The sequence below is a fragment of the Anabrus simplex genome, chromosome 6, assembly GCF_040414725.1.
Source record: "Anabrus simplex isolate iqAnaSimp1 chromosome 6, ASM4041472v1, whole genome shotgun sequence".
In the NCBI taxonomy this organism is placed as follows: Eukaryota; Metazoa; Arthropoda; class Insecta; order Orthoptera; family Tettigoniidae; genus Anabrus; species Anabrus simplex.
Window position 1 is genome coordinate 305,273,533 of NC_090270.1, and position 26,294 is coordinate 305,299,826.

Here is a 26,294-nt window from a genome sequence, read left to right on the forward strand (position 1 = left end):
CTTCCTTCCCTGTCCTAGCCCTTTCCAGTCCCATCGTCGCCATAAGGCCTATCTGTGTAGGTGCGACGTAAAGCCAATAGCTGCTGCGATTTGTTATTAGCACCATCATAGTAAAATGTAATATAGTTGTGGCGGAATCTTCTTAGATACCTTCGACATCTGTGGATTGTGTATAATTTGATAACTCATCTGTACTCATGAAAGCGACCGTCGGCCTGGCGTTCAGGTTAATAGCTACATGTCTCTAACGTGTAACCTTGATTATGTTTCTTAGATTTGTTGATGTGTATGTTTGATGTTTATACACAATACGAAATTACAGCTGACTCATCCCCACGAGCTTGACCTGGTTCTCGTCTTACGCATAGTAATCTGTAGGTAACTACTGCGTCCGATGCTAACTCACGTGACATATATTTCATCTTGTTTCCTCTTAAACCACGCGTATTTTACTATTTTCTTCCACGTATTTCAGCTTTTAATAACCTAATAATAATAATAATAATAATAATAATAATAATAATAATAATAATAATAATAATAATAATAATAATAATAATAATAATAATAACGTTAATTGCTTTACGTCCCACTAACTACTTCTACACCGAGCTCGATAGCTGCAGTCGCTTAAGTGTTGCCAGTATCCAGTAATCGGGAGATAGGTGGTTCGAGCCCCACTGTCGGCAGCCCTGAAGATGGTTTTCCGTGGTTTCCCATTTTCACACCAGGCAAATGCTGGGGCTGTACCTTAATTAAGGCCACGGCCGCTTCCTTCCAACTCCTAGGCCTTTCCCATCCCATCGTCGCCATAAGACCTATCTGTGTCGGTGCGACGTAAAGCCCCTAGCAAAAAGACCTATCTGTGTCGGTGCGACGTAAAGCAAAATAGCAAAAAACTACTTCTACGATTTTCTGAGGCGCTGAGGTGCCCGAATTTAGTCCCGCAGGAGTTCTTTTTATGTACCGTACCAGAAAATCTGCCGACACGAGGCTGACGTGTATTTGAGCACCTTCAAATACCACCGGACTGGGCCAGAAGTTGGAGTCAAAAGGCCTGCACCTCAACCGTCTGAGCCACTCAGCCCGGAAGGAGGCACGAAATATAGGTACGTTTAATTTATTTAGTTGTATAACATGTTCATTATTCATTTGAAACTAAACGTTCGATGTGTTTCGATAATTCAATTCCGCTGCTACTCATTTGGGCATCCCATGACTGCTTTCGTTGGCGTAAGGAACTGCCATCTTTCTTCTACCTTTACGCAATGCACAACGGGGATCGTACCGTATTTCACGTCCCGGCGCGCTTATCCCAGCCAATAATTATATCAGTCGTACAGGTCCCGCACCGATACAGGTTTTCAGGTCATTTCCATACTCACTAGACCACGGGGCTGATGACCACAGATATCCCAATCCCCTAAATGACATAACAGCAAATGAACCAGTATTAACGCTGAGAATTCGGTACATCTTCAGGGTCCGAAACCGATGACCAGGGTTGTCTGAATCCCCTAAGACGGAAACTAAATACTGACAACAACGAACCCAGTCTCGCGAGAATGTAACGTAATATGGAATACACTACTGTAGTAGCCACCTTCAGCTGTTATCGTAGCTCAGTGGCTCTTAAACATAAAACCAGTTTGACAAGTATGTTACGTAACATCTCGTGCATTGCATTGGTAGCGTTCAGCTGTTACGGTAGCACACTTGCTTGTAAACATAAACAGAAACCAGTTTGGCACGAATGGCGCGTGACTCGCCTGTTCTCAGAGGGAAGCTATTCATTCACGAGAACAAGGCATACTACCTATTCTAAAAATATCGTATCTTTTTGCTCTCGAAAATAACTTCCGAGGATTACTAAAAGTTTGATATATAGTGGTTCGTCACATCGTTCTCTATTGTTAGAAGAAATATCTGCAGGTATACACCTAACATCCTGTATATAACATCTTTCCTTTGGGGCTACTATAGGAACTCTCCAGTCATTGGTGTAGCTCCCCCATGCAAATAGTAATCAAATACTACAGATATGATAATATATCCCAACCAGTGACAATGACGATGGTCGTTTCCGTGCTTGTTTTTATAAGGAAATCCATGTGGTTATTAGCCCCTTTGACCCAGGAAGGTAAGGAAAGTTGGCTATCAAAATGAGAATAAATACGTGAACGAACGTTCGCTTGGAGAGTTAGGGAAAAAGAAATTAACCATGGGGGTGGAAATTGAAGGCTTCAATATCACAGGGTTGGCGAAGATCAAAATGTTATGATCAATGTCCTAAGCTCCTGAAACTTATCAACAATAACATTACATTGACTTGAGCATTGTTGTGAATGTTGTTTCTTTTGCTATCACTGATTTTCGTCAGATGGCGTTACTGCTACAAAACTAACCCGTCAGCGACGTTCTCATAACAGCCATTTGTCAAGAAAATGCTCAATACAAATATGAGAAACTGCCTCTGTTGCATAACCCACTACAGAAGACTCACCTGATACTACCATGTCGAGGTAAATCATCTCCTGGAGTCCGTCGTACGTCAGCTGCCCATTATTCTTCTCCAGCACCGACTGTATCTCTTGCCTCAGTCTGTTCTGTATTTCGGGTTGCAGGGACAACTCATAGAGCGCGAAGCTCATCGTCGTGGAAGATGTCTCGAAGCCAGCGGCGAGGAATCCGAATGCTTGAGCTACAAAATCGTCTCCTTCCAGCTCTGTAAAGAGAAGAAATGTTTCACGAAACTTTCAAGCTCAGTTTCATTCTAAAAGTTCTTTTGTCACAACAGAGAAAACTCAACTTTTCCAAATGACAAGAAAACTTCACCAACGAATGTTAGACGTTTTCTGTATGTTATTATACCATTTGCATGTTATTATTGATGGAATAGTAAAAAGTCGGTGATTGAAACATGGTTATGTCTACTAAGTTTGCTTAAGTAAAACAAAACCTGCTTTTGAGTATAGTTGAATATAGAAAATGAATTACATTATTTTCTGGGCATCATACAAAAATAAACAATGTTAACAAACATATTGACGGCTTGAAATGTTATTTTGTGATGAGACTTAGGCCTTATATTTCCCACTCCTTGGCCATTGGTAGCTGTTAGTTCACCGTAGAACTGATGATTTTTAGGTGGAATACAATCAAACATTAAGTACTTCAGGTTAGCTGTTCTTATTACCATTTCGCCACTGGAATTTCATGACGACTCAGCTACGGTCTGGCACAAAGAACCTACGTAATGTAATGTTATACAGAGTGCCTGAAAAATGCTGTATGTTTCGGAAATTGTACGAGAACATAGTGTTCTGAAAGGAAAATCGATCTTTAGCGTGTTCTATTTCCTCCTAATGAAAGTTCATTGTAAGTTCAGTCGTGAGCAACTTTTGTGTCAGCCTATGCAGCGTGTGGCCGGCCAAGCTCTCTTGCTTGATAACCTTGTGCGGTGCGCTACCGTAGCACACTGACGTGCCCCTCGCTCACGTGCGACCTTGCTAGTAATGGTGGCGTGTCACAGAACAGCACCTGATCATCATGCCCGGATAATGTAGCGTCTTTATTCTGATTATCATGTCCGGCTCCATGGCTAAATGGTTAGCGTGCTGGCCTTTGGTCACAGGGGTCCCGGGTTCGATACCCGGCAGGGTCGGGAATGTTAACCTTAATTGGTTAATTTCGCTGGCACGGGGGCTGGGTGTATGTGTCGTCTTCATCATCATTTCATCCTCATCACGACGCGCAGGTCACCTACGGGTGTCAAATCAAAAGACCTGCATCTGGCGAGCCGAACATGTCCTCGGACACTCTCGGCACTAAAAGCCATACGCCATTTCATTTCATTTCTGATTATCATGCGCTAATGTATGCTGAACCGATTGGCGTACAGAATTTAAATCCTAGTAGTAAAACAACTCCTGTTTCGGGTTTAATGGACGGAACGTTCACCCGAAGAGGCCTGGCGGAGGTCTTTCGAGTTGATACCGCATAGGCGACCTGCGCGTCTATGAGGATGGGGCCCAACCTATGATGAATTCTAATACTGAAGACGGCACCCACATCCAGCCCCGAGTGAATGGAATTGAAGGTTAAATTCCCCGACCCGACTAGGAATTGAACTCGGGACCCCTGGACCAAAGGCCAGAAAGCTAACTATTTAGCCACGAAGCCGGACCTGGTTTCGGGTGAGCACAATGACTTTGTTTCATAAAGCATGTCGGTAAACACAGCACATTTCGTGCATGTCAAAGTTCGCCTCACTGCATAATGAAAACCTACAACCGGTTTTCCAGTCAGTGACCGCGTCAGCGATATAATGTATGAAGCCCCCATCTTGTGGCGAGGATAGGAATTGTGCCGGCTGCCAAGGCCTGTCGCACTCCTCTGGAGCTCACTGCATAATAATTACTGAAATAGCATAAATTATGAAATAAAAGTAAACATCGCGAGCACATTCTGTCGTATTGGCAATTGTTAAAAGCTAAGGTTAGAGCAGAGTATCCTCGGATATAGGCTAAGAAAACTAAGTCCAACGTAGCTGCTGCTTCAATGGTTTCATTCCCCACCCTGAAGGGGTGGGGCGGGCCACCTAGAGGGTGTCGCCCTCTCTCTGGCCAGGAGAGATGACGGGGTTGAGAAGGAGTGAAAAAAGAGGGAGATGGGGAAAAGGTGGTTTGAATAAGTAAAGGAGATGGGATAAAGGAAGTGTAGGTTCTCTAGTGCTTTATTGGCAGATTTGCATTTGCTGTGCTTTATTGACAAAGATACAATATATTAGATACAGAGCTTTACATGACGGTGTGACGGAAAAGATGGAGGGCTAGAAGATTGTAGAAAGAGGAGAAGTTAAGAAGGGAAGTGAGGATAAGGTTGAAAAGGTCCGGGTTGGGTAAGGGAGGCGTAAAGTAGTTGAGAGGTGGTGGAGTGGTGAGATGAGGACGAGGAGATTGGGGTGATGGAACGGGCCGGGGACGGCCGCGTGGCGTGGGCATACGGTGCGATGGGAGTGGAGAAGAATGGGAGGGTTCAACCCGATGATAGCGGCCATAGATGTGGATTCCTTGATCGATGAGGCGCTGAACGTCGGCGTGCGTCGGCAGCTGGAGTCTCACCAGAAATGTGGGACCGTCGGAGTTATAAATACGGGATGCTTGCTTGACAGGTACTCCTGCCTGGCGAAGTGCACGTGTGATGGCAGCAGGCGGTACGTTAGGGTCCATACCACGCAGAACACAGCTGTAAGTTGAGGTACGATCAGATGGCGGTAATGGCGAAGATGGATGTGCCGCATTTTCAGAAGGATCGGTAGAAGTTCCCTCGGTAGATGGTGGTTGAGACGTTTCCTGGTGACTTGTCTGCTCAGAGTTGGGAGGGATAAGAAGAGAGGTCAGGAGAGGAGATGGATGGGACGAGGTAGTAGTGGTAATAGAAATGATGGGATAAAGTTGCGTAGAAGTAACAGTGATAGTGGGAGTTGTCGTGGTAGGGACCGGTACGGTAGGCGAAATGTTGGGAGAAATGGTAGTGAGGCAACAAGAAGGCGATGGAAGTGGGGGTGGATTATATGGAGGAGGCAAGCGAGTGGCAGGCGGAGCAGGTGTTTGAGCGCTGATGTTTGCTGGGGTAGGCGATACTCGATGACGTCTGCGCTGGATAACCACGCCGATAGTTTGGACAGAGTTGCATGTACTGGCAGAGTGGAAGTGAAGAAGTATCTCCGGTGCGGGAACAGAGCCGTAATAAAGACGAGTGACACTGAAGACACCGAGCGAGCGAAGTTCATTAGCAATGTCTTCAACCGATAGAGCTGGGTCAACATCACTGACTAGGAGAGTATACATGGCTGGGGATGGCCGTAAACCCAACTTGGGGACAGCCGATATGCTAATTGGCTCGGCGAAGGACGAAGTATAGATGTGGCGTCCCCACGGCCGATCAAAAATAAAGGATGAGACGAAGAAGCGATGCGTGCTGTGTAGTGTATCTCCTCGCCTCTTGCCCTCCTGTGTTGTCGACAGAGACTGCCAACGTAGTTCCGTACGTTATTTTTGTGTTTTGACAGAAGTTAATCAGGAGTGTACACCACTGTTAATGCCAAACATCTTTTCTTTGTTTAGAATTCCTGACGTAACAGGCCGGCCCTTTACAGCTTGTCTTTAGAGTCCTTGGGGTGCAAGCGCGAAAACGTACAGGAAATTATGCTGTAAATTCCTTCTTCCCGTTGCCCCGCTTGTCCACTCCACTCACCTACACGTGTTGAGTCACGCAATGCACTCTACTGTATTGCTTGCTAACTGCACAGCACATTTAAAGAGCTGATACCGTGCTGTTCTCAATTGCGCGCTCATCTCTGTACTCCGTCCACCAGTAAAAGTTCTGAACATTTCTGCATACCCTATGGATTTTCGTCGGGAATTTTGAATGTTAATGTTAACACTCTTCACAGCCAACGTTCTGTTGCGAATTCAGTGCACTACGTTGCAGAGCATAAGCGATATGAACCAGTCGACTCTGGCGATTAACTAAACGGTTTAGGAAAAAATGGATTCCTGATCCTCCTTATTATGCCCATACATTTTCCGTAACTTATTTTCAGACACCCTGTATATAACAAGAAAATTCAAGGGGTTAGTTCCTTTTTATTTAAAATGGGAAGGATTTCTGCAACAAATTAATAACTGCATGTCCGTACTTAAAAGCCGAAATCCTCATGTGATTGCCACAAACCCTTCAACAATGAGATACCAGATTGTCTGATTAAACGAGAACTGCATAATGAACCCGCATACCTTAAGGTCCAAGTAGCTCGTGAGGAATTGAGGAATCGCGAATAAAAGTAAAGGTTTGAATTTCCCCAAAATGGAAAAAGGGTAGGCTTGTACCAAAATATACACCTCGCAGTCGTTGGGTGTTCGAAAAATGATCTCACTAATTCAGAGTGGCTAGGTGCTGTCAAGCCGAAAGAAAATATAATACCTGTGCGAATTCTTCCTGGCAGATCCCAGGATGGATCTCGTTGTAGACTCTGCAACGAGTTTGAAAGACTTGCGCATATTCTGGGATCTTGTCATCATGGAGAACTTCTAAGGAACATCCGTCATCACGCAGCCAGAAAAATCATAGCAAATGGATTAAAGGAATCTGGTATTGAGGTATATGAGGAAGTTCAATGTCTTGCTACAGGAGACTGTGCACATCGACTGGACATTATTGCAGCTGACAAAAAGGACAAAAAATGTGCTATTGACATTGATCCGACAGTTAGGTCAGAGGACAAGACTGAACAATCACACAGAGTTAATCTACCAGGTGTATGCATAAGTCTTTTGCGGTTTCACTAGGAGATGGTGCCAGCGAACAGTACGCAGCGTATGAATTTGACACATGCGTCAGATTGTTCGTCTGACATTAACCTACTGTACAGTAATTTGACGAGAATGAGGTTTTTCGCTATTTGCTTTACGTCGCACCGACATATATGTCTACGGCGACGATGGGATAGGAAAGGCCTAGGAAGTGGAAGGAAGCGGCCGTGGACTTAATTAAGATACAGCCCCGGCATTTGCCTGGTGTGAAAATGGGAAAACACGGAAAACCATCTTCAGGGCTGCCGACAGTGGGGCTCGAACCCACTATCTCCCGATTACTGGATACTGGCCGCAATTAAGCGACTACAGCTTTCGAGCTCGGTGAGAGAGAGAATGAGTTAGACGCAGGGCGTGTACCGTTTCTGATTGAAGTGCTTACAGAAGAAGAGGGGTGTCTTGAAATGATCCTTAAGTTCCTTTTTTAAAATTCTGAATTTATTAACAAAGTTCAAAATTATATCACCTTCATACAGCAAATATGCAGGAAGTGGTTCTTTCCTCATGCAGGCTGGTGATGTACTCGAAATTCGGCTGCTCTCCTGGTACTGCCATCAGTCTCCTCTTGGCACCGTGGAACCACGATTTCTCCCACTATGGAAATTCTAGAAGTTCTGGACGTCCAGAAGATCGGGATAACGTAGTAAGGAGAGCATTGAGATTTGGTTACACGGAGAACGACTTATGACAGTACACATTAGCACCTGGGACACGGAAAGAGTTTCTTGAATAACAGATTTTAATGTTGAACAAAATAATCACTCGTAGTGTAACGTAATCAAATGCCAAATAAAACTGACTAAAGAAAATGTGATACTTGAAACAGTTTGAAATTATCACACACGAAATATTCGTTTAGGGTTACGTTCAATTTTAACTCAACCACTTGAAAAAGAAAATGTTTCATTTGTAAACCGATTTGGTTCATTAATTTGAAATAAAATGAAATGGGTTTCATTCTTCCACAGTTCGTGGTTTGATCACACAAAGAGTACTGTGTATTAGAAGCCCACAGTTTAAATGCACAGTTGATTGCTAGTCATGAGTAAACAGTTTAATTTTACGGTAAATGCACACCTTAAACACAGTCTAATGTTTACCATGAATGCAAAGTTCGAATACATAATTCACTTCTTAGCACAGTTCAATGTCTACCATGAATGCACGGCCTAAATAAATATCCGTAGTCAGTCATTAACACACGCCTCATTGTCTATAGCGAATGCACAGTCCAAATAAGCGTTTCACAGTCTATCATTAACTCACAGTTTAATGTCTGCACAGATTAAATGCGTAGTACACGGATTGAAACTAATCACAGTCCAATGTCTACTCCGAATGCACGAGGTATTGGAAAATCCCATGATTTCTATAAGTCCGATGACACAGTTATAGATTGAAATTAATTCATTAACTCATCCCTTGTCACAGCCTGGAGAGTTCTAAATCTGACACACACAATTTGCGAAGTATTTCAATTAGTTGGCAAGGCGAATATCGTTCACAATTTATCACTGTTCGGATTGTTTCATCAATCATGGGTTATGAACACTTGTAAGAAATGTAAGTTTGAAACATCTGCCCGAATAGATCACCATTAAAGTTTAAACCAGTCTTAACTGAGGCTGGATTCTATCACTCGTTAATCACGGAAAATTTACAAGTCCACTCACAGTGTTATAAAATTTAAGTCGGAGACTCGGCAATATAAGACTATCACTTGCAACTCGCTGAAATATTTATAAGTTTGGATGTGGAGACTAAGTCTAGAACTCGGCGAAATGAGAATATCACTCGCGTAGCGTCGCGGTCCCCACGAGCCGAACGGCGTGTTCGACTGTGGCATAGAGGATCCGTGTTCTCGCTCGCTGCTCGTCGCACGAACTCCACACACACTGTTGTGCTTAGTTTTTTATTTTATTTTATTTTATTTACGGGGGCCCCCCGTAGCCCGCTCCCCCGCCGTTACCATCGACTCAATCTACACGGCCTCCGACATACTATTAATTTCTAAGTAGAAAGGAGATAGCTGGGTAGAGTGGGAAGTGATACAAGGAGTATCTGCCTGTTTCCATGTTAGACACGTTACCAGGCGAGATTGTATTAGGTATATGGTGTTGAAGTATGGTATTGAAGGGTCAGGGAGAAACCACATAGGCGGAAAGAAGAAAGAGCCTACATGTAAAACCTGACTTCTTTTGATAGCACATGCAAGGATGTGGGCTGGAGATGTACCAGAGTTTGTGTTAGTTATGTTGTGCTTAGGGAAGCAGCTCTCAATGTATACACGAACCAAGCCAAAATCTGTCTTTACATTTCGCTCAACAACTTCCTTGTCTCTTGCCGGAGTTTTACCAAACCTTGTAGGAATGAAGATAAAATATGGGGCTACATGATGATGTTGTTGATTTTACCCAATTATTGCTGTGAGGAAGATTATTAGCCGAAGAACCTTTCGAATATTCCATGCTGACGTAGGCTCTCTCTGTGTCGCAGGGAGGCAGGCTGTGACGTCAACCCGCTCTACGTCACACACACACAGAGTGCTCACTGTCCCTGGCTGTCTTCTGCTGCTGAGCCGGCGCGTAGCGTGAGTTTAAGTTTTAATTGCGGGGACTTAGTTCTGTACCGCCGTTCCCGGTACACTACCAACATACAGAAGTCGAGTCCGCCAAACATTAACGTCTCTGTTGTATCGTTCAGTGATCATGTCGACGTTTGTGCCTGAAAAGAACATTTGCGGCACGCATTGCTTTTCGTATTTAATAAAAAAAGGCTGTGGATAATCATTGTTTGCTGGTAGAAACATATGATGAACACGCTCCATAGATTTGAACATGTGCGATTATGTTTTAGATAATTTAAGCGTCGTGATTTCAATGTGAAAAGCAGTGCGCGCTCTCGTACATCACAAAAGAGAGAAGGCGAGCAATTGCAGGCGTTACTGGATGATGACCCAACTCAAACTCAACTGCAATTGGCACAAGCATTAAATGTGTCACAAGAAACAATCAGCAGGCGTTTACTACCAATGGGGAAGATCAGTAAACTCGGTAAATGGTTAACACACGATTTGAATGAAGGCAAATGGAAAATCGCAAAGTCACTTGTGAAATGTTGCTCCAACGCCACGAAAGAAAATAATTTCTGTACCGAATTGTGACGGGTGACGAAAAATAGATCTATTTTGAAAACCCGAAGCGGAGAAAATCGTGGTTAACACCTGGCGAAGCCGGTCCTTCAACACCAAGGCGAACTCGCCTCAGCAAGAAGACCATGCTTGTAGCCCGGCGAAACCGTTACTGCACAATGTTATCGCAAACAAATAACGCATTGATCGAAAGACGACCGGAATGTGCCAGAAGACATGGAAAGTGATTTGTTACACGAAAATGCGCTGGTCTTACACAGAATAACCAGTGAAAGACACCTTGAAATCTTTGGATGGGATATCCTTCCGCACCCGCCGTACTCTCCCGACCTGGCGCCATCTATCACCTCTTCTCATCAATGGGGCACGCGCTCAAAGAGCAGCACCTCAGCAATTTCGAGGAAGTTGGAAAAGAGCTTGACGTATGCTTTGTCGCAAAAGACAAGCAGTTTTTCTAGCATGGTATTCATAGCTTATCTGAAAGATGGGCGACGTGTGTAGAAGCCGATGACCAATATACTGAATAAACAAAAAAATGAATTTCCCTTGATAATTACGAGTTTTATTTACCACAAAAACCGGCAAAAACTTATGCATACACCTGGTAGAGATGAAAAGTATACGAGTCCACAGTTCCCTACCTGAAGGAAAAGTACAGTGTTAATGAAAATCTGAGTGATTCCGAAATTTTAGTATACACCTTTAAAATGGACAAAATGAATCTACATTTAATATGAGATGTAGTTATTACTACATTAATGGGAACCCGCTTATACCGGAATTAGCGAGGAATTACCACGTCAGTTAACACTGAAATGTATAATTTAATTTATATAATTCATTATACTTTCTCAACTGGCAACCTCTGACGAGAGGAAGTTGAAATACATTTTCATCCTCTCTTCCTACTTTTGAAAACACCACTCAAACTTATTCGCCTACTAATGTAGATGTAACGAAAAAATTAATCCTTAACGGAACGGATGGGGCAAATGTGCAGTGGCGTCACGTTATAAAACCTGTGAGATCAAATCATTGAATTAATAGGAAATCTTAACACTGTAAATCAATAATATGAAGATTTTACAATGTAATTTTCGAAGTATACGAGGCAAGAAATTTGAACTCATAAAATTTTTGGAATCTTTAGACCCAGAAATTATTTTATTGAGAGAAACATCATTAGACTGTTTCTTCGCCGGGTTATCTCCAGAGTATCCACATTCATTCAAGATAATATTGACATGCCGGTATCCACAACAGCTTTTCTTACAGGTAGCGAAGTTAACACACGCCAACCCCTCTACCTGGTAAACCAAGGTCTCTTCTGTCAGGGTTACCATTCTTTAGCTGAGGTTGTCCCGTTTTAAAGCTCACGGTACTTGGCCTCACTCTGCCCCAAGGGTTAAGATTTGCTGTTTGCGTCGGTAGGCCAGTATTTACCAGAGACACCTACTGGACATTTGTGTCTTAAATAAGACTCATTAACCAGCAATTCACCTTCGCCGTTTACCGGGCTTGGGATCGACACAGAACAGAGCTGGATTGCCTCCTCCGTGGCTGGGTTCATTTTGCGTAATGCTAGGGAGAAACAGTTTAACTGTTCGTCCCCTTCACTTGGGGTAAGGTAGCACCCTATGCCCCCTCACCGTATCTGCTATGCTTCACTCTTAAGATAATAATATGTACAATGTGTAAAACTCACCAAACTTCTTGCCAGGTTCTGTTTCAGGACCGTTGCTTTCACCCTCCTCCATGAATCCTTTGTCCTTGAGCTGCATCAGAAGATCGAGGAAGTCTTTGCGAACAATGTTGTTTTTCTTGCGATGCTCAACTGTCGTCCATATGGTATTCCTGATATAGTCCGAAAGATCTTCATCAATTATTTTTAGCTTTAGAGCTATTATCAAGACAGGGGCGAAGAACGAGACTGCCGTCTTGATACCTTTCAAAATGTCGAAATCGAAGATTTTCCGGAGCATCTGTCGAAACTCGCTGTTTTGATCTCGGAGTGCGTTACCTTGGATACCGAAGATACATGAGGCAATGACGTCAGTTGTATACCTAGCCATTGTCTCCTTAACCTCGATTCTTCCATCATCTGAAACATAAAGGTAAAATAAAGTAAAAAATATACAAAATAAAAACTAGGGTTACCGTACAAGCTCAAAATAAGGACACCCTCAACAGGATTGTTCAACACGTTCTTCGTGTACCGGGAGGTACACCTCAACGCCGCGCATTCAAAACTAGCGCCTAAATGAACTCCTCTATTGGTAAAACAGTGAAACTGAAATTGCACCAACTCGGATCCTTAATCAGAAGATGTCACACTAAAATATTGAGTAATTTTGTTATTGTGCAGTTTCCTAACCTGGTGAATTTCTACTTGTTTTGTTTGACATTCATCAAGGAGTTTTGGACAGTCTTCCACAGATGACACTACTAAAAACTATGATAATGCACCCTGGTGCGAAGTGTAAGAAGTTATGATTTAAAGAAATTTTGTATTTCTAGGTTTTTGTAACTGAATGATGTTCATTTATTTTTGGGTTGGCAATATTTCCTGTTTCTTTCCGCCAGTTTTGAATCTAGCCAATCAATAATTTCTGTATTTAATTTTCAACCTATCGCAGGCTTCTTGTTCGATTCTAGGTGTAACGTTTGAATTTATCCAATAAAATTGAGAGGGTGTGACTAGTTTAATCTTGAATGATCTCGAACCTTCCCTGAGGGTTTATAAACTGCGGCTTTTCTCGTTTCTTGGCCAATTGATCGTCATATTACTGAGTGTGTGTGTCAAAGCAGGAGGCGGGCGGCCTCTTTCATCGGTCAACAGAACATCTACCAGGTAATGGCCACATAACTTCTTTATTTCTTGCTTCCTCCACAGTTTAATCTGAGGGAAAGGTCCGACTCTTTAGTTATTTAACCAGCTTTTCTAAAATGTAACTTCCTCCGGCTAATGTAAAAACTTCATAAAATCTTTAACTGTAAATCGGGGATAGAGAGTGAATTACCCTCTCGAGCTCTCCCTCATCTTGGTTTGAGGTGACTACGTTTTTATAACTGTTTATCATTTTGTAATGTGGTAAAGTAATCTTATTTGAGTCACCTCAGTAGTTTGAGAATAGCCCCTGTTACATCGGCCTAGAGCCCCTTAGGTTGTTTTAGTGTTCATATCTAGGAGTGCAAGTATACGCCTCCCTTCTGTTTGTGTTTCGGGCCATTTACTTAACCTGTTCCTTTCCGCAAAGGCCCTGTAGGCTGGGTACTAGATACCCCTGTAGACAATTATCTTTCAATTTGTAAGTTGTGCCTTGATGGGCGAGTGATTGTAATTTTCTGATATGGCCTTGAATAGGCTAGAAGATACTGAGAGCCTGTTTGCTCTTTTTCAAAGTTTTGGTAAGATTAAAGAGTGCCCTTGGAAGGCTAGATATTGTAATTTTGGGAGCAAGTGCTCTTGATTTGGGGGATTTCTGCCCTTGACTTAATGGTTCCCATTTTTTGTGTAAACTGAATCCGGTAACTCCGGAACTGTAAAACTGGTGGCTGAAGGCCCAAAGTATAAAGGTTCTGAATCTTGAAATTTTCCCAATCTTGTTTAATGATTGCTACTTGTACCTGTAATATTGTCATGAAAAAATTGTTAAGTTTGAAGTTCTAAAAATATAAACTTCAGTTTAAGTTTTAAATTAATTTTGATATTTTAGTTGGACCCATTCACCCCGGTACCTTCTTTAACCTCTTTCTGCTCCACGCGTATCCCCGTAACACTTAGGACTGCCAAATTGCGAATAAAACATTATTAGTTCAATTTGATGTTGCCAAATATCTATATTTACATAACTAACAAACAAAATAAAAGATATTACACACATCGCACACACCTACACTTTAGAGCCCGTGTCCCAAGGGTATTTTCCGCTGGACTGAATCTTTTTTTAACAGTTCCTTTTGCTGACACAAATATTTAAATATAGCTTTTGCAGTTCACACGTCTAAAACTAAATTCAATCTTTGCAATTCCTTTTACAGGATCAACTGCCAGTCTATTTCTTTCATTTGCCCACTGTGCCTTTATTAAAGAGAACAACATAAAGACAGATCTTCATTGGGGTAATCACATAAATATCGTCATTATAAATAAAGGGTACAGATCTCTGCAATTGTTATGAGGATATTTAGGGGTTGTAGTAAGGATGTAAAGGAGAGGGGATATAAGTCTCTGATAAGACGTCAACTAGAGTATGGTTCCAGTGTTTGGGACCATCACCAGAATTACTTGATTCAAGAATTGGAAAAATCCAAAGAAAAGCAGCTCGATTTGTTCTGGGTGATTTCCGACAAAAGAGTAGCGTTACAAAAATGTTGCAAAGTTTGGGCCGGGAAAACTTGGGGGAGCGGAGACGAGCTGCTCGACTAAGTGGTATGTTTTTTTTTGCTATGGGCTTTACGTCGCACCGACACAGATAGGTCTTACGGCGACGATGGGATAGGAAAAGCCTAGGAGTTGGAAGGAAGCGGCCGTGGCCTTAATTAAGGTACAGCCCCAGCATTTGCCTGGTGTGAAAATGGGAAACCACGGAAAACCATCTTCAGGGCTGCCGATAGTGGGATTCGAACCTACTATCTCCCGGATGCAAGCTCAAGCCTCTACGCGCACGGCTAACTCGCCCGGTAAGTGGTATGTTCAGAGCTGTCAGCGGAGAGATGGTGTGGAATCACATCAGTAGACGAATAAGTTTGAGTGGTGTCTTTAAAAGTAGGAAAGATCATAATATGAAGATAAAGCTGGAATTCAAGAGGACAAATTGGGACAAATATTCGTTTATAGGAAGGGAAGTTAGGGATTGGAATAAATTACGAAGGGAGATGTTCAATAAATTTCCAATTTCTTTGCAACCAATTAAGAAAAGGCTAGGAGAGATCAGTAGTGATTGATTGATTGATTGATTGATTGATTGATTGATTGATTTATTCATTCATTCATTCATTCATTGAGGTCATAGAAAAAAAAACTTTCGACACAAGCGTTATGAGAGGCCGCTGCAAAGAACTGCAATATTTAAGTTATTCACTAAATTCTTCTTCAGTATTACAACGTACTTGCACCATTTCTTCTTTTTTTCTTTTTTTGCTACGGGCTTTACGTCGCACCGACACAGATAGGTCTTATGGCGACAAGGGGATAGGATAGGCCTAGGAGTTGGAAGGAAGCGGCCGTGGCCTTAATTAAGGTACAGCCCCAGCATTTGCCTGGTGTGAAAATGGGGAAACCACGGAAAACGATCTTCAGGGCTGCCGACAGTGGGATTCGAACCCACTATCTGCCGGATGCAAGCTCACAGCCTCTACGCGCACAGCCAACTCGCCCAGTACCATTTCTTCTGGCTTGGTTCATATTTCTCTAATCCTCCTATGGTTGGGGGCGGTAGAATAACACCCACAGTATCCCCTGCCTGTCGTAAGAGGTGACTAAAAGGGCGCCAGGGGATCTCAACTTGGGAGCGTGGTTTGACGACCATGGGGCCCTTAGCTGAGTCCTGGCATTGCTTCCACTCACTTGTACCAAGCTTCTCACTTTCATTTATCCTAGCCGACCTCCCTTGGTCAACTCTTGTTCTTTTCCGACCCCGACGGTATTAGAACACTCGAGGCCTGGGAAGTCTTTCATTTTTACGCCATTCTTGGTTCTTGTCTTTCTTTGACCGATATCTTCATTTTTCGAAATGTCGAGTCCCTTCAATATTTTCTCTCTGATTAGTGTTATATAGAGGATGGTTGCCTAGTTGTACTTCCTCTTAAAACAATAATCATCATCTCATATTTCTCTAAGCCAGCTAAAAAGTCGATACATCGGTTGTAAGCAATATAAATCGATATTTTCGGTTTTACTAGTATAACAGGTGTTATTCCGTAATCGGTATAAAATATATAACTTCTTGTCGATACGAGATGGAAACATAAATGCGGACGTATGGTAACACTAATTAAGACACAATTGAAGGTGTAGAATATACAAAATAGCTCTTAGGCCGTGTACAATATATATATATATATGGAAAAGAAAATCGAAAGTTTAGTGGTATGTATTCAACCCTTTACCCTTCCAGCCTTTGAAATGTGGCACCGGCTTGAGACATCACAGGGTCGCTGACTGGGTACTACCCACAGAGACATCTTCGAATATTATAAACTAACCTTAAATTAATTATGCAGGAAGGATAAAAGAGAAGAAAAATAAAATAATTAAATAAAAATCTGAATGAGAACCTTTACGAATACAAATTTATTGAAAAACTAAACTTTGGCAAAGCAAATACCCCTATACACATCAATAAACTCTTCGGACCAAATATTGTTTATAACCTTTGTCAACTCCGACTAAAAAGTATCAACATCATGACTCATAAAATTCAAATCTTCTTCCAAACACATTATTCAATTTTGATTACTATTTCCTCATCTTATTTGCCAACTCTACTCCAGTACCTCCAATTTTAATTCAATTCCATTCCACTCATAGTTGGTTATCACCATATTTCAAATTTTCCAATAATAAAAAAATATTATAATAATTTACCATCATAACCTTCGTTAATTCGTCAGAGTGACCTTTGAAATGTTAATATACAACCAAACTTCTTCCATTCATTCTTTGAATAAACAAATTCGTATTTACTCTCCATACCTTCAAATTTACTTCATCACCATATTATAAACCTTGTAATTACAATTACTAATTATCAAATTATTTACTTGATTACAACCCTCCATTCTGAAATGTATGAGGCTATGTAAATTCATTAAGCACAACATCCGCCGTGTAATTCATGAACTCATCATTTTAATTAATTAAATTCATTAAATTCATTATGATTCACTAATTTCGTGGTTATCATGTCATTATAGTTGTTACCTCTAAAATCATAAATTTATCCAATTACGTTTGTAAGATTTGGTAATTTAATCCAATTTTTGATATATCATTAAATTATTCATCTCAAAATTTTATATAAAATAATCCCTATTATTATTTGAGTCCGAAACTATTTTACTTATTCTTTCTCAATACCATCCTCCACTCATATAAATGCTGATAATATGGAACGCACGCGCGAAATCGAAAGTAACCCTGACATAAATAAATTAAATTAATTCACCGATTCATTTAAAATTATAAATATCCCGCATATGCATAATCAGCTGTTTATCATACACAAAACATATGCCTACCCTGTAGCAAGAAACCTACACTGCAATGATGAATGCACCTTAACCTACACTGATTCTACAAACAATGGGATAGAACCTCATTGTCACAAGTACAAACAACCACGTGAACTGAATTCAACATCGCAAGAAATATTACAACTGCAAATCAGAATTTGCATTGCTCACACACTGAAGAACATATAACATGAACAAACACAACATAATTCCAATCATATAGTCACAGGGAAAATCATTATTCACTGACTCGGCCGGGCATCGAACTCCGCCCCTCAGTATGGCATCATTACAGTGACCTATCATCATACTCGCCACAATGAACTGTCACGAAGTATATCTATTATTCTTTAATTTAAATGTGCTGTCCTATGTTCCACAAAACAGAATTATCTTACGAATGACTGTAATATTTTTTACTTGTAAGACCCTATTTTATTATTATTATTGATATATACAGTCGTATCAGCATAAAATAAAATAATTATATCAGCACTGTCAAAATGGCTTTGATATTTTATAATGATTATAATTTGTAAGACCCTACCACAGCTGCCAGGCTCCCTCTAATACACAACACGCCGACCCGGTCTGCTACCTTATCTCACGCCCCGACTCATTTCATTAACACGGCATTTTAACTTGTCCGCACCCAATTAATATTCTTTCTCTCTCCACTCTAAATGAAGCCATATGTTCCTCCACAATATCCTGCGTATTCTTGCTTTCTGTGCGAACAGTAACTAATTATATATAACACTCTCACTGCATCTTATTTGTTCCAATTTTCACGTGTATAATTCTACATTTTCTCACTCAACATTATCAGGAACACGTATATCACTATGCCGGTATTTATGCATATATGGCGCTACACAATCTCATTGATTCGACCCCTGCGGTTGGCATTTTGTCTTAGAGGCCCTACTTCAACACTAGCTAACTACATCTCGGATAAATTATAGGATGAAACTTATTCCCTACAGCACAATTTTCATTCACTGGTTAACAATACACGTTACTTACTAATGACATATATTTTCAAATCCCACTGTAATGTGCCGGAATAACCAAGGTTCGAATCTTTGGTCAATAAAAATTTTCTTGACGAACTTTTCATGCGACATGCCAGGTTAATCTATCTACTCCCTCTGACTAATACCTTACTGATGCCTCCTAAATCACATTAAATATTCACACACATACACGCTAGTGTTTATCAGAAGATCGCGCACTAAGGAAAACCATATTTCACACACGTAATAGAAGATCATTATTTACACACACATTATTTCCTCATTCGCGAAGACCATTTTAAACACACGCTATAATATCACAATTTTTACTCCCCCCTAGGCATCAGTATAAAATTACCCAAAAAACCTAACTATCCTTGCTACAGTACTTAAAGAGAAAATAAACGAATAATCATGCATTAATTTATTTACAAGCTAACAGCTAATCATGCACATGCCAGATATAATGAATCAGGGTACTTATCGATTCGGCGACGCTCCATACTCAGCTCCACGGCCTCATGGTTTCAGGTCGGCCCCATGATGTACTTAAGCCATCATAGAGGCGACCTCAACACCTGAACCGATACCATTCTTCATAACCATGGTCTTCATTCCTGTGGCTTTAATGAATTCACACGACTTCACTTCTTAATACACTAAACACATATAAAACACAGATATAATTCAATTATTCTAGCACATAAACACTTATTCACACTGGTAGTAAATACTTTGTCTCTGCTCTTTTCCGCGAGTTTACCACGTGGCACTGCAAAGCGTCCTTGCATCGATCTCGCTCCGGTCCTATTTTTCAATTAATATTGTAAAAATCGCCTTCTTGAGTTTAACCAGATTTTCGGTCGTTATTGAGTTGAATACATAGTCTATCGGACCCGTAGTATCCTATCGACAACTAGTTAGTGGACTAGGAAATGCTCAAGATTAGGGTTCCTCGTGAACCACATACGCGTTACGTCCGACACGTTCAAATTTCCGTAGCAGAGTGAGTCTTCTGAGCGGCACGCGTCCTCTTCATGCACGCCAGCTCCTGGATATGGAACTCGGGGAACCCCATCAACAATGATGTAACATCCCGTCACGTATGCCTGCAATTATTTATTCCAATAAATTATTGCAAATATGCCGTCTTTAATTATTGTTCTCAAAATAGTTTAATATTGTTTTCACATTATCCCTTGGTGGATTTAATTATTTTTGGAGGTCATTTGTACGGCACCCATATTTAATTTACCCCCATCATTCCAAAACTTGCTACGCTACTATTCGCTGCCTGAAAGTGCTGCCAACTTAAAACTGGTGACCTTGATCACACACCTCACGGAATATTCCAGTACTTCCCATTTCATCATCAAATGACCCTGACACGTGGAACTTATCTTTAAACCTGGGCAAGCGAAATGGCGCCACACATCCGGCCTATAATGAAACTGTGGTTCATTCCCTTATATGCCATCTTTAATTTATAATATTTTAAAGACAATGCTATGAGCCAATTGGGCTCAGTATAGACATACGTAAGGGAAAAGTAGGAGGATAACGAATTAGGATACACAGTTATACAGATAGGTACAGAATAGGATAACAAAATGATGAATATACAACGAAGAGAAACATGTTTGCATCGTAGCGTATTGGAGCAAGAGTTCATATAGTCCATTGGGCGTCAATGCACTGACAACATAAGCACTGCACTAGTCAAGTTCACAACATACCGAGTAGGAAATGAATATAACGTGCACTGACAAATTGTTACAAATAACAGACGAAATTCAGAAAGAAAGGAAAGACAACACTGAATATAAAGAATATGGAAGAAAAGTTGGTTGAATAACGTTCAAGAACACCAAGTGCTAGCTTAAGCAAGTCCACATAACGTAAATAAAGAACGTGCCGCAGGTAGAATGTCAATCGGCACGAATAAATGCACTGAGAAAAACAAACAAAAATTACAAGCACACGCATTACCTTGTGGCACTGCAGAAAAACGAAACGGAAACACTGTCACATAATACAATATGTCCTCACTTCGGACGAAAAACATAAATAATAATAATAATAATAATAATAATAATAATAATAATAATAATAAAACACAAGATAAGAACTAATGGGACGGAAAGTCCGTTTGCTTGTGCCAGAGTAGAAACAGAGAAAATATTGTGATGATAAAAATAATGATGATAATAATAATAACAAATAAAATAATAAATAATAAAACAATAGACGGACACTGGTCGTGCTGCAGAAATATAGGCTGCAACACTGTGCGCAGGAGCATCATAGAATTGAAAAATACAGTTTGGCTCGTAACAGGACAGTGGTGGAGAGAGAGTGGGGGGGGGCGGCGGGGGGAACTATGTGATGGGGGAAGGAAAGAGATGAGAAATCTGGAGTGTGCGACGGTCGTTAAGAATGGCATCAGCTAGAGGGGATAAGGACAGGGCTTCGGTGATGATAGGATTGTGATTACAGGTACCTTTGGTAAGATAGTTGAGGCGTAGAGAGTGAAGGTGACCAAGGATAGTGGGGAAGGAATATAGTGTTTGAAAGTTAGCAGAGGGAGTGTCAAGGGGGAGGCGATGTGCGATTCGTAGAGCATGTCTGTCAAGTTTCAAGAGCTGAATATACTGTCGAACATGAGCAGTCAACCAAGTCAGTGAGGCATAGGTGACGACGGGACGGATAAAGGATGTGTATATATGGATAATATGGGAGGTCGAAGACCCCATGTATGCCCAGTGAGCGAACGAAGGGCACGGAAGCGAGAAAAAGCCTTTTTTATAGATATTATCAAGATGATGGTTCCATTGGAGGTTATTTTGAAAAGTAATGCCTAAATATTTTAATCGATTAGTCTCCGCAAGGGGTGTATTGTACATAATTAGTAGAACTCGATCACGGGGGCGGCAAAGACGGGATTTTTTACGGAAAACTATAAATTGAGTTTTAACAGGATTAACGGACAAATGCCAGGATTGAAGCCAGGTTTCGAGGGTAGTGAGGTAGGCTTGGAGTTGAGTAGTTAATGTGTTAGTCGTGGTGGAAAGGGCAAGAATAGCTAGATCATCTGCATATTGGTACAGGCGGAGGGGAGGATCAGGATGGGGAATATCATGAGTGAAAATGATATACAACAAAGGTGAAAGTGGAGAACCTTGTTGAACTCCGGAAGTCATAGGGAAAATATAAGAGCAGGTGCCATGAATTAAGATACGAGCTGTACGGGAGCGAAGATAGTGATAAATAAAACGAATAAGAGTAAGAGGAAGCGGTAAATGGCGCAATTTAAACAGTAAGCCGGAGTGCCACACAGTATCAAAAGCTCTATGAACATCAAGACACACCAGTGCAGCAGTTTTCCGGGGGCGTAGAAATAAATTTAGGGATGACGTAATATGAAATAAATGATCCTGGGTTGAGAAATTTGATCGGAATCCGGCTTGGGAGATAGGGAGGAGGTTGAGGGAAGTAAGATAACGAGATATGCGACGTGATAAGAGAGCTTCTAAAATCTTAGATAAGACGGGTAAAAGACTACTAGGCCTATAGGAAGAAATATCGGAAGGAGGTTTGCCAGGCTTAAGGAAGAGAAGTACGTTAGCTCGACCCCAATGAGAAGGATAAATACCAGTATAGAGCATAGTAGTATAGACGGAACTAAGGAGATCGAAGAGAATGGGTGGAGCTTCACGGATGTGACGGTAGGTTATGGAATCAGATCCGGGTGCAGTATTTTTCCGATGTTTAAGGAAAGTGCGGATTTCATGAGGCGTAATAGGGGAATTGAGTGGGTGAGTATAATCAATATTAGGATAATGATGAAGGGAGGGTTGAAGTTCAGGACGATCTGGATGACTATAATGGTTGATTATGGGCTCATCAGGATGGTAGAGTGTAGGGGAGAAGGAGGGAGAGAAGACTTTGGAAAAATGGTCAGCAAACAAATCAGCTTTTTCCTTATCAGTAGTACGGGGTGCGGAAGATGATGAATGGGGTAGGTGGGGGGGGGGGGGATTTTGTGTGCTGTGTCATACGTTTGAATGTCTGCCAAAAACGTCGAGAGTTCTGTTCGTCGGAGAGTTCAGTACAAGCTGTAGTCCATTGCTTTCGCTTAATAGCTTTGATATAGGAACGGGCATGTCGTAAGGTTCGGCGATGTTGAGTCAAAGTGGTAGGGTCACGAGTTCGAAGATAGTGATAATACAGGTCATGTGCTAAATGCAGTAACTGTAGTCCTTTTTGAGGAATAGGGGGCTTGTTAGGATGATAGGAATGGCGAGGAATGTGCAAGTGATCAGCTGTAGTTAGTGCATGTTCTAGGAGCGTTATGAGAGAGAGAAGATTCTGGGAGGAAGTAGGAGAGGGGGAGTTCTGAAGCAGGTCTGTAATAGTCTGTCGATATGCTGTCCAGTTAGTCTGATTGCAGCGTCTAGTAGGAGGGGGGCGGGGTGGGGGAGAATGGGGGTGGGGGAGGACACCGGGAATGGTAATGAGGGCAGGTGTATGATCACTACCGATTTCTAAACATTTAGCAATAATCGGAGATAGAGAAAAAGAAGGAGATAGGATAAGAACGTCTGGTGTGGTGTTGGATCGTGGTAGGGTAGGGAAGGGGAAAGGAATGCGATTACCCCGGATATTCGCGCAAAGAGTATTAAAGTTAGTAAGAGCCGTAAGGGTATATGCGGTGATATTAATATCACAGACTATAATATAATCGCTGAAATGATTATCAATATACCGAATAAAATCAGAAGGAGGAGGGTTACCGGCAGTTAAATAAGTAGTAGCGACAACAAAATTGCGAGTAGACGAAAAATTTCAATAATCAGATATTCATGGAGAGTAATAGAGGGAGGAAGAAAGTGGCGTTTAGTAGTGAGATCCCGCCTGACACCACGAGCCTTACGTGGCCGGTCAGCGCGATACAAAGTGTAAGTAGAAAAGTTAGGTCATTGGCGCTGTGTCAGGAAGGTCTCGTTTAGCACAAAAATATCCGGGGTATAAATCGAAAGGGAAGTGGTGAACAGGGCACGGTTAGACTGAAGTGATCTTATGTTATCATAATAAACCTTCAAAGAACTATCGAATGGGGATGGTATTTAGGGGAAAAATGCAAAATGCATTTTATTCCCCGTATAACCAACATCGACATGCGTATTCAGAACTAACCGTGCCGCTAATTGGATCTGGGCAAGGATGTGGGGACGCAGGAAAGGAAGGGTGTTTTGGAGTTCCATCGTCATAAAGCGGACGATGTTCTCCACACTAGGGGAGAGGAGGAAAGAGGAAGAGGCGGGGGTTGGTAGATCCTGGGAAATGACGGGTACAACAGACTCGGGGTGAGAAGGTTCAGGAGCGGGTTTAACTTTACATTTATAACTATAGGCAGGGTGAGGTTCGTTACAATTAATGCACTTCGGATTCTGACGATTAGGGCAATAAAATGTAGGATGATCCTGCGCACATGTGGCACATACCTGATCTTGTTTGCAGGGTTCACTCGGCAGGTGGTCGTACCGCTGACAGCGGTCACAGCGAATCCTCCTGGGGGGCGATGACCGGGATGGCTCGACGCGGTGGCGGCGGGCGTAGATCATGGCGCCATCGCGGAGCAGGCAGTCAAGGGTGTTAACATCCCGGGAGAGAATGCGTACCAGAGTAGTTGGTCCCTCGGCGTTCCTGATGCGGAGGACGCGATGTATTTGATGGCCGTCTTGTTGGAGCTGGGCCGCCACTTCTTCCTCCGTGTAGTCCCGTTCGACCCCATAAGCAACGACAGATAAGACGGGGGCGGGACGAGAGGGAGCCTCAGGTCGACGGGCTGGTTGCTGCTGAGTAAGATTACTCGCCCGGGCGTGTTTTCCCAGTTGGTGGGCTCCAATCGCCGAAGTGAAATGCGAGTAGAAGGGCTTGGATGTTTTCAGGTTGAAGCTTTCTCTTGTACGTTGAATCTCCATATCGTATTGAGAGATGTTGGGGGTAAACCTGGAGATGAGCTGGTAGAGAGAGCGGGTATTGGCCAGATGTGGTTCAATATTAATCAGTTTGATGACGTAAAAAGTAGGTGGAAGCTGTGGTGTGGGAGAAATGATACTGCGCTGTCGGATATTAAAAGGAAGAGCCGGATTTTTCGCAACCGTAGCATAGCTACGAATATTAGGAGGCATATATAGAAGAGGTGAGGGAGCTTGATACTGTGGTGGCGAAGGTGGTAATTGTTGGATGCCCAGAACCGAGGACGGCGTGCCTGCTCGCTCGGACTGGGAAGTGGCTGGAGTATATGTAGAACCAGTGGAACTAGAAGCTAGACTGGCCTCATCACGGCGTTTCTTAATTTCACGTTCAGGGCTAGAGTGGTGATCATCGTCGCTATCCAATGGTCGGGCTGATTTAATAGATTCGTCGTCCATAACGCGGGGTCCAGGATGTTCGCGATCCGTCTCCGGGATCTCCGACATGACACTGGGCGAAGTGTTGAAAGAACGCTTTTTTCCACAAGGTTATTTCATTCCTACCCTATGGGTAGGTGGGACGTCAGCTATACAAAGTAGCTCTTAGGCCGTGTACAATATACATATATGAAAGAAAATCCAATATATTTACTGGTATGTATATACATACTTACGGGAAAAGTAGGAGAAGAACGAATGAGGATACACTGTTATACAGATAGGTACAGAAGAGGGTAACAAATGGATGAAGGAAGATAAAGAATAGTACAGAGAGTTTTACATTATATATATTGAGCTGGAGTAATGAGTGGGTATGGTAGGAAGTTGGAGACAGGAGGAGGGTAATATTGTGAGAAAAGGTAGGACAGGGTTGTGGTCATGTTGGTGACGGAAGTAGCGAGTAAACGGAGAAGGTCCAATATAGGGAGGGGCGGGAGAAAATGAATGGGTGGCGGAGCGGTGACGTTAAGGAGTGGCGGCGGGGGAGTGGGCGGCGGGACTGGTGATGGGCGAGAAGAAGGGTTTGGAGAAGAAGAACGGACAGGGCGGGGTGGGGAGCGGGAAGGTTCTACTCGATAAGTTCTTCCGCGGAGACGGACGCCAGTGGTGATCAGTCGGTCAACGGCGGCGGTAGACGAGAGCTGAAGACGGACCATGAACGTCGGGCCGTGATCGTTGAAGATGCGGAACGCTCGACGGGCCTCCACACCAGCCAGTTGAAGTTCGGTCTGGATATCCTGTTCTGGGATGGCCGGGTCGATGCCACGGATGACGCAGCTCAGAGACGGTGGGAGAGGTAGCGTTGCTGCGTCGGGTGTGGATCCTTGGCGAGCATGCGGAGCCGCAGAGGTGGCAGCCGAAATGGTGACAGGGGGTAGCACTGGACTCGGGAGAGAGACAGGTAGGGAGATAGGCGAAGTAGACATGATAGGAGAGGAGTGGCTAGTCGTGGTAAGGACGGGCGAAGTAGTTAAAGGAGTGGAGGCAGAAGAGGTGAAGGTGGGAGTGGTGCTGGTAAACGTAATGGAGGTTGGGG

General features: G+C 42.5%; 1 protein-coding gene across 1 annotated transcript in view; it reads right to left on the bottom strand.

The window, feature by feature from the left end:
• Positions 1–26,294, bottom strand: part of LOC136876514 (cytochrome P450 6j1) — a 96,225-nt gene that overhangs the window by 11,295 nt on the left and 58,636 nt on the right. The window contains exons 3-4 of the mRNA XM_067150528.2: positions 12,233–12,628; positions 2,504–2,725 (exon numbers count right to left, since the gene is read on the bottom strand). Coding sequence (XP_067006629.2) covers positions 2,504–2,725; positions 12,233–12,628 — 618 coding nt within the window. The remainder of the gene's footprint in view (positions 1–2,503; positions 2,726–12,232; positions 12,629–26,294) is intronic.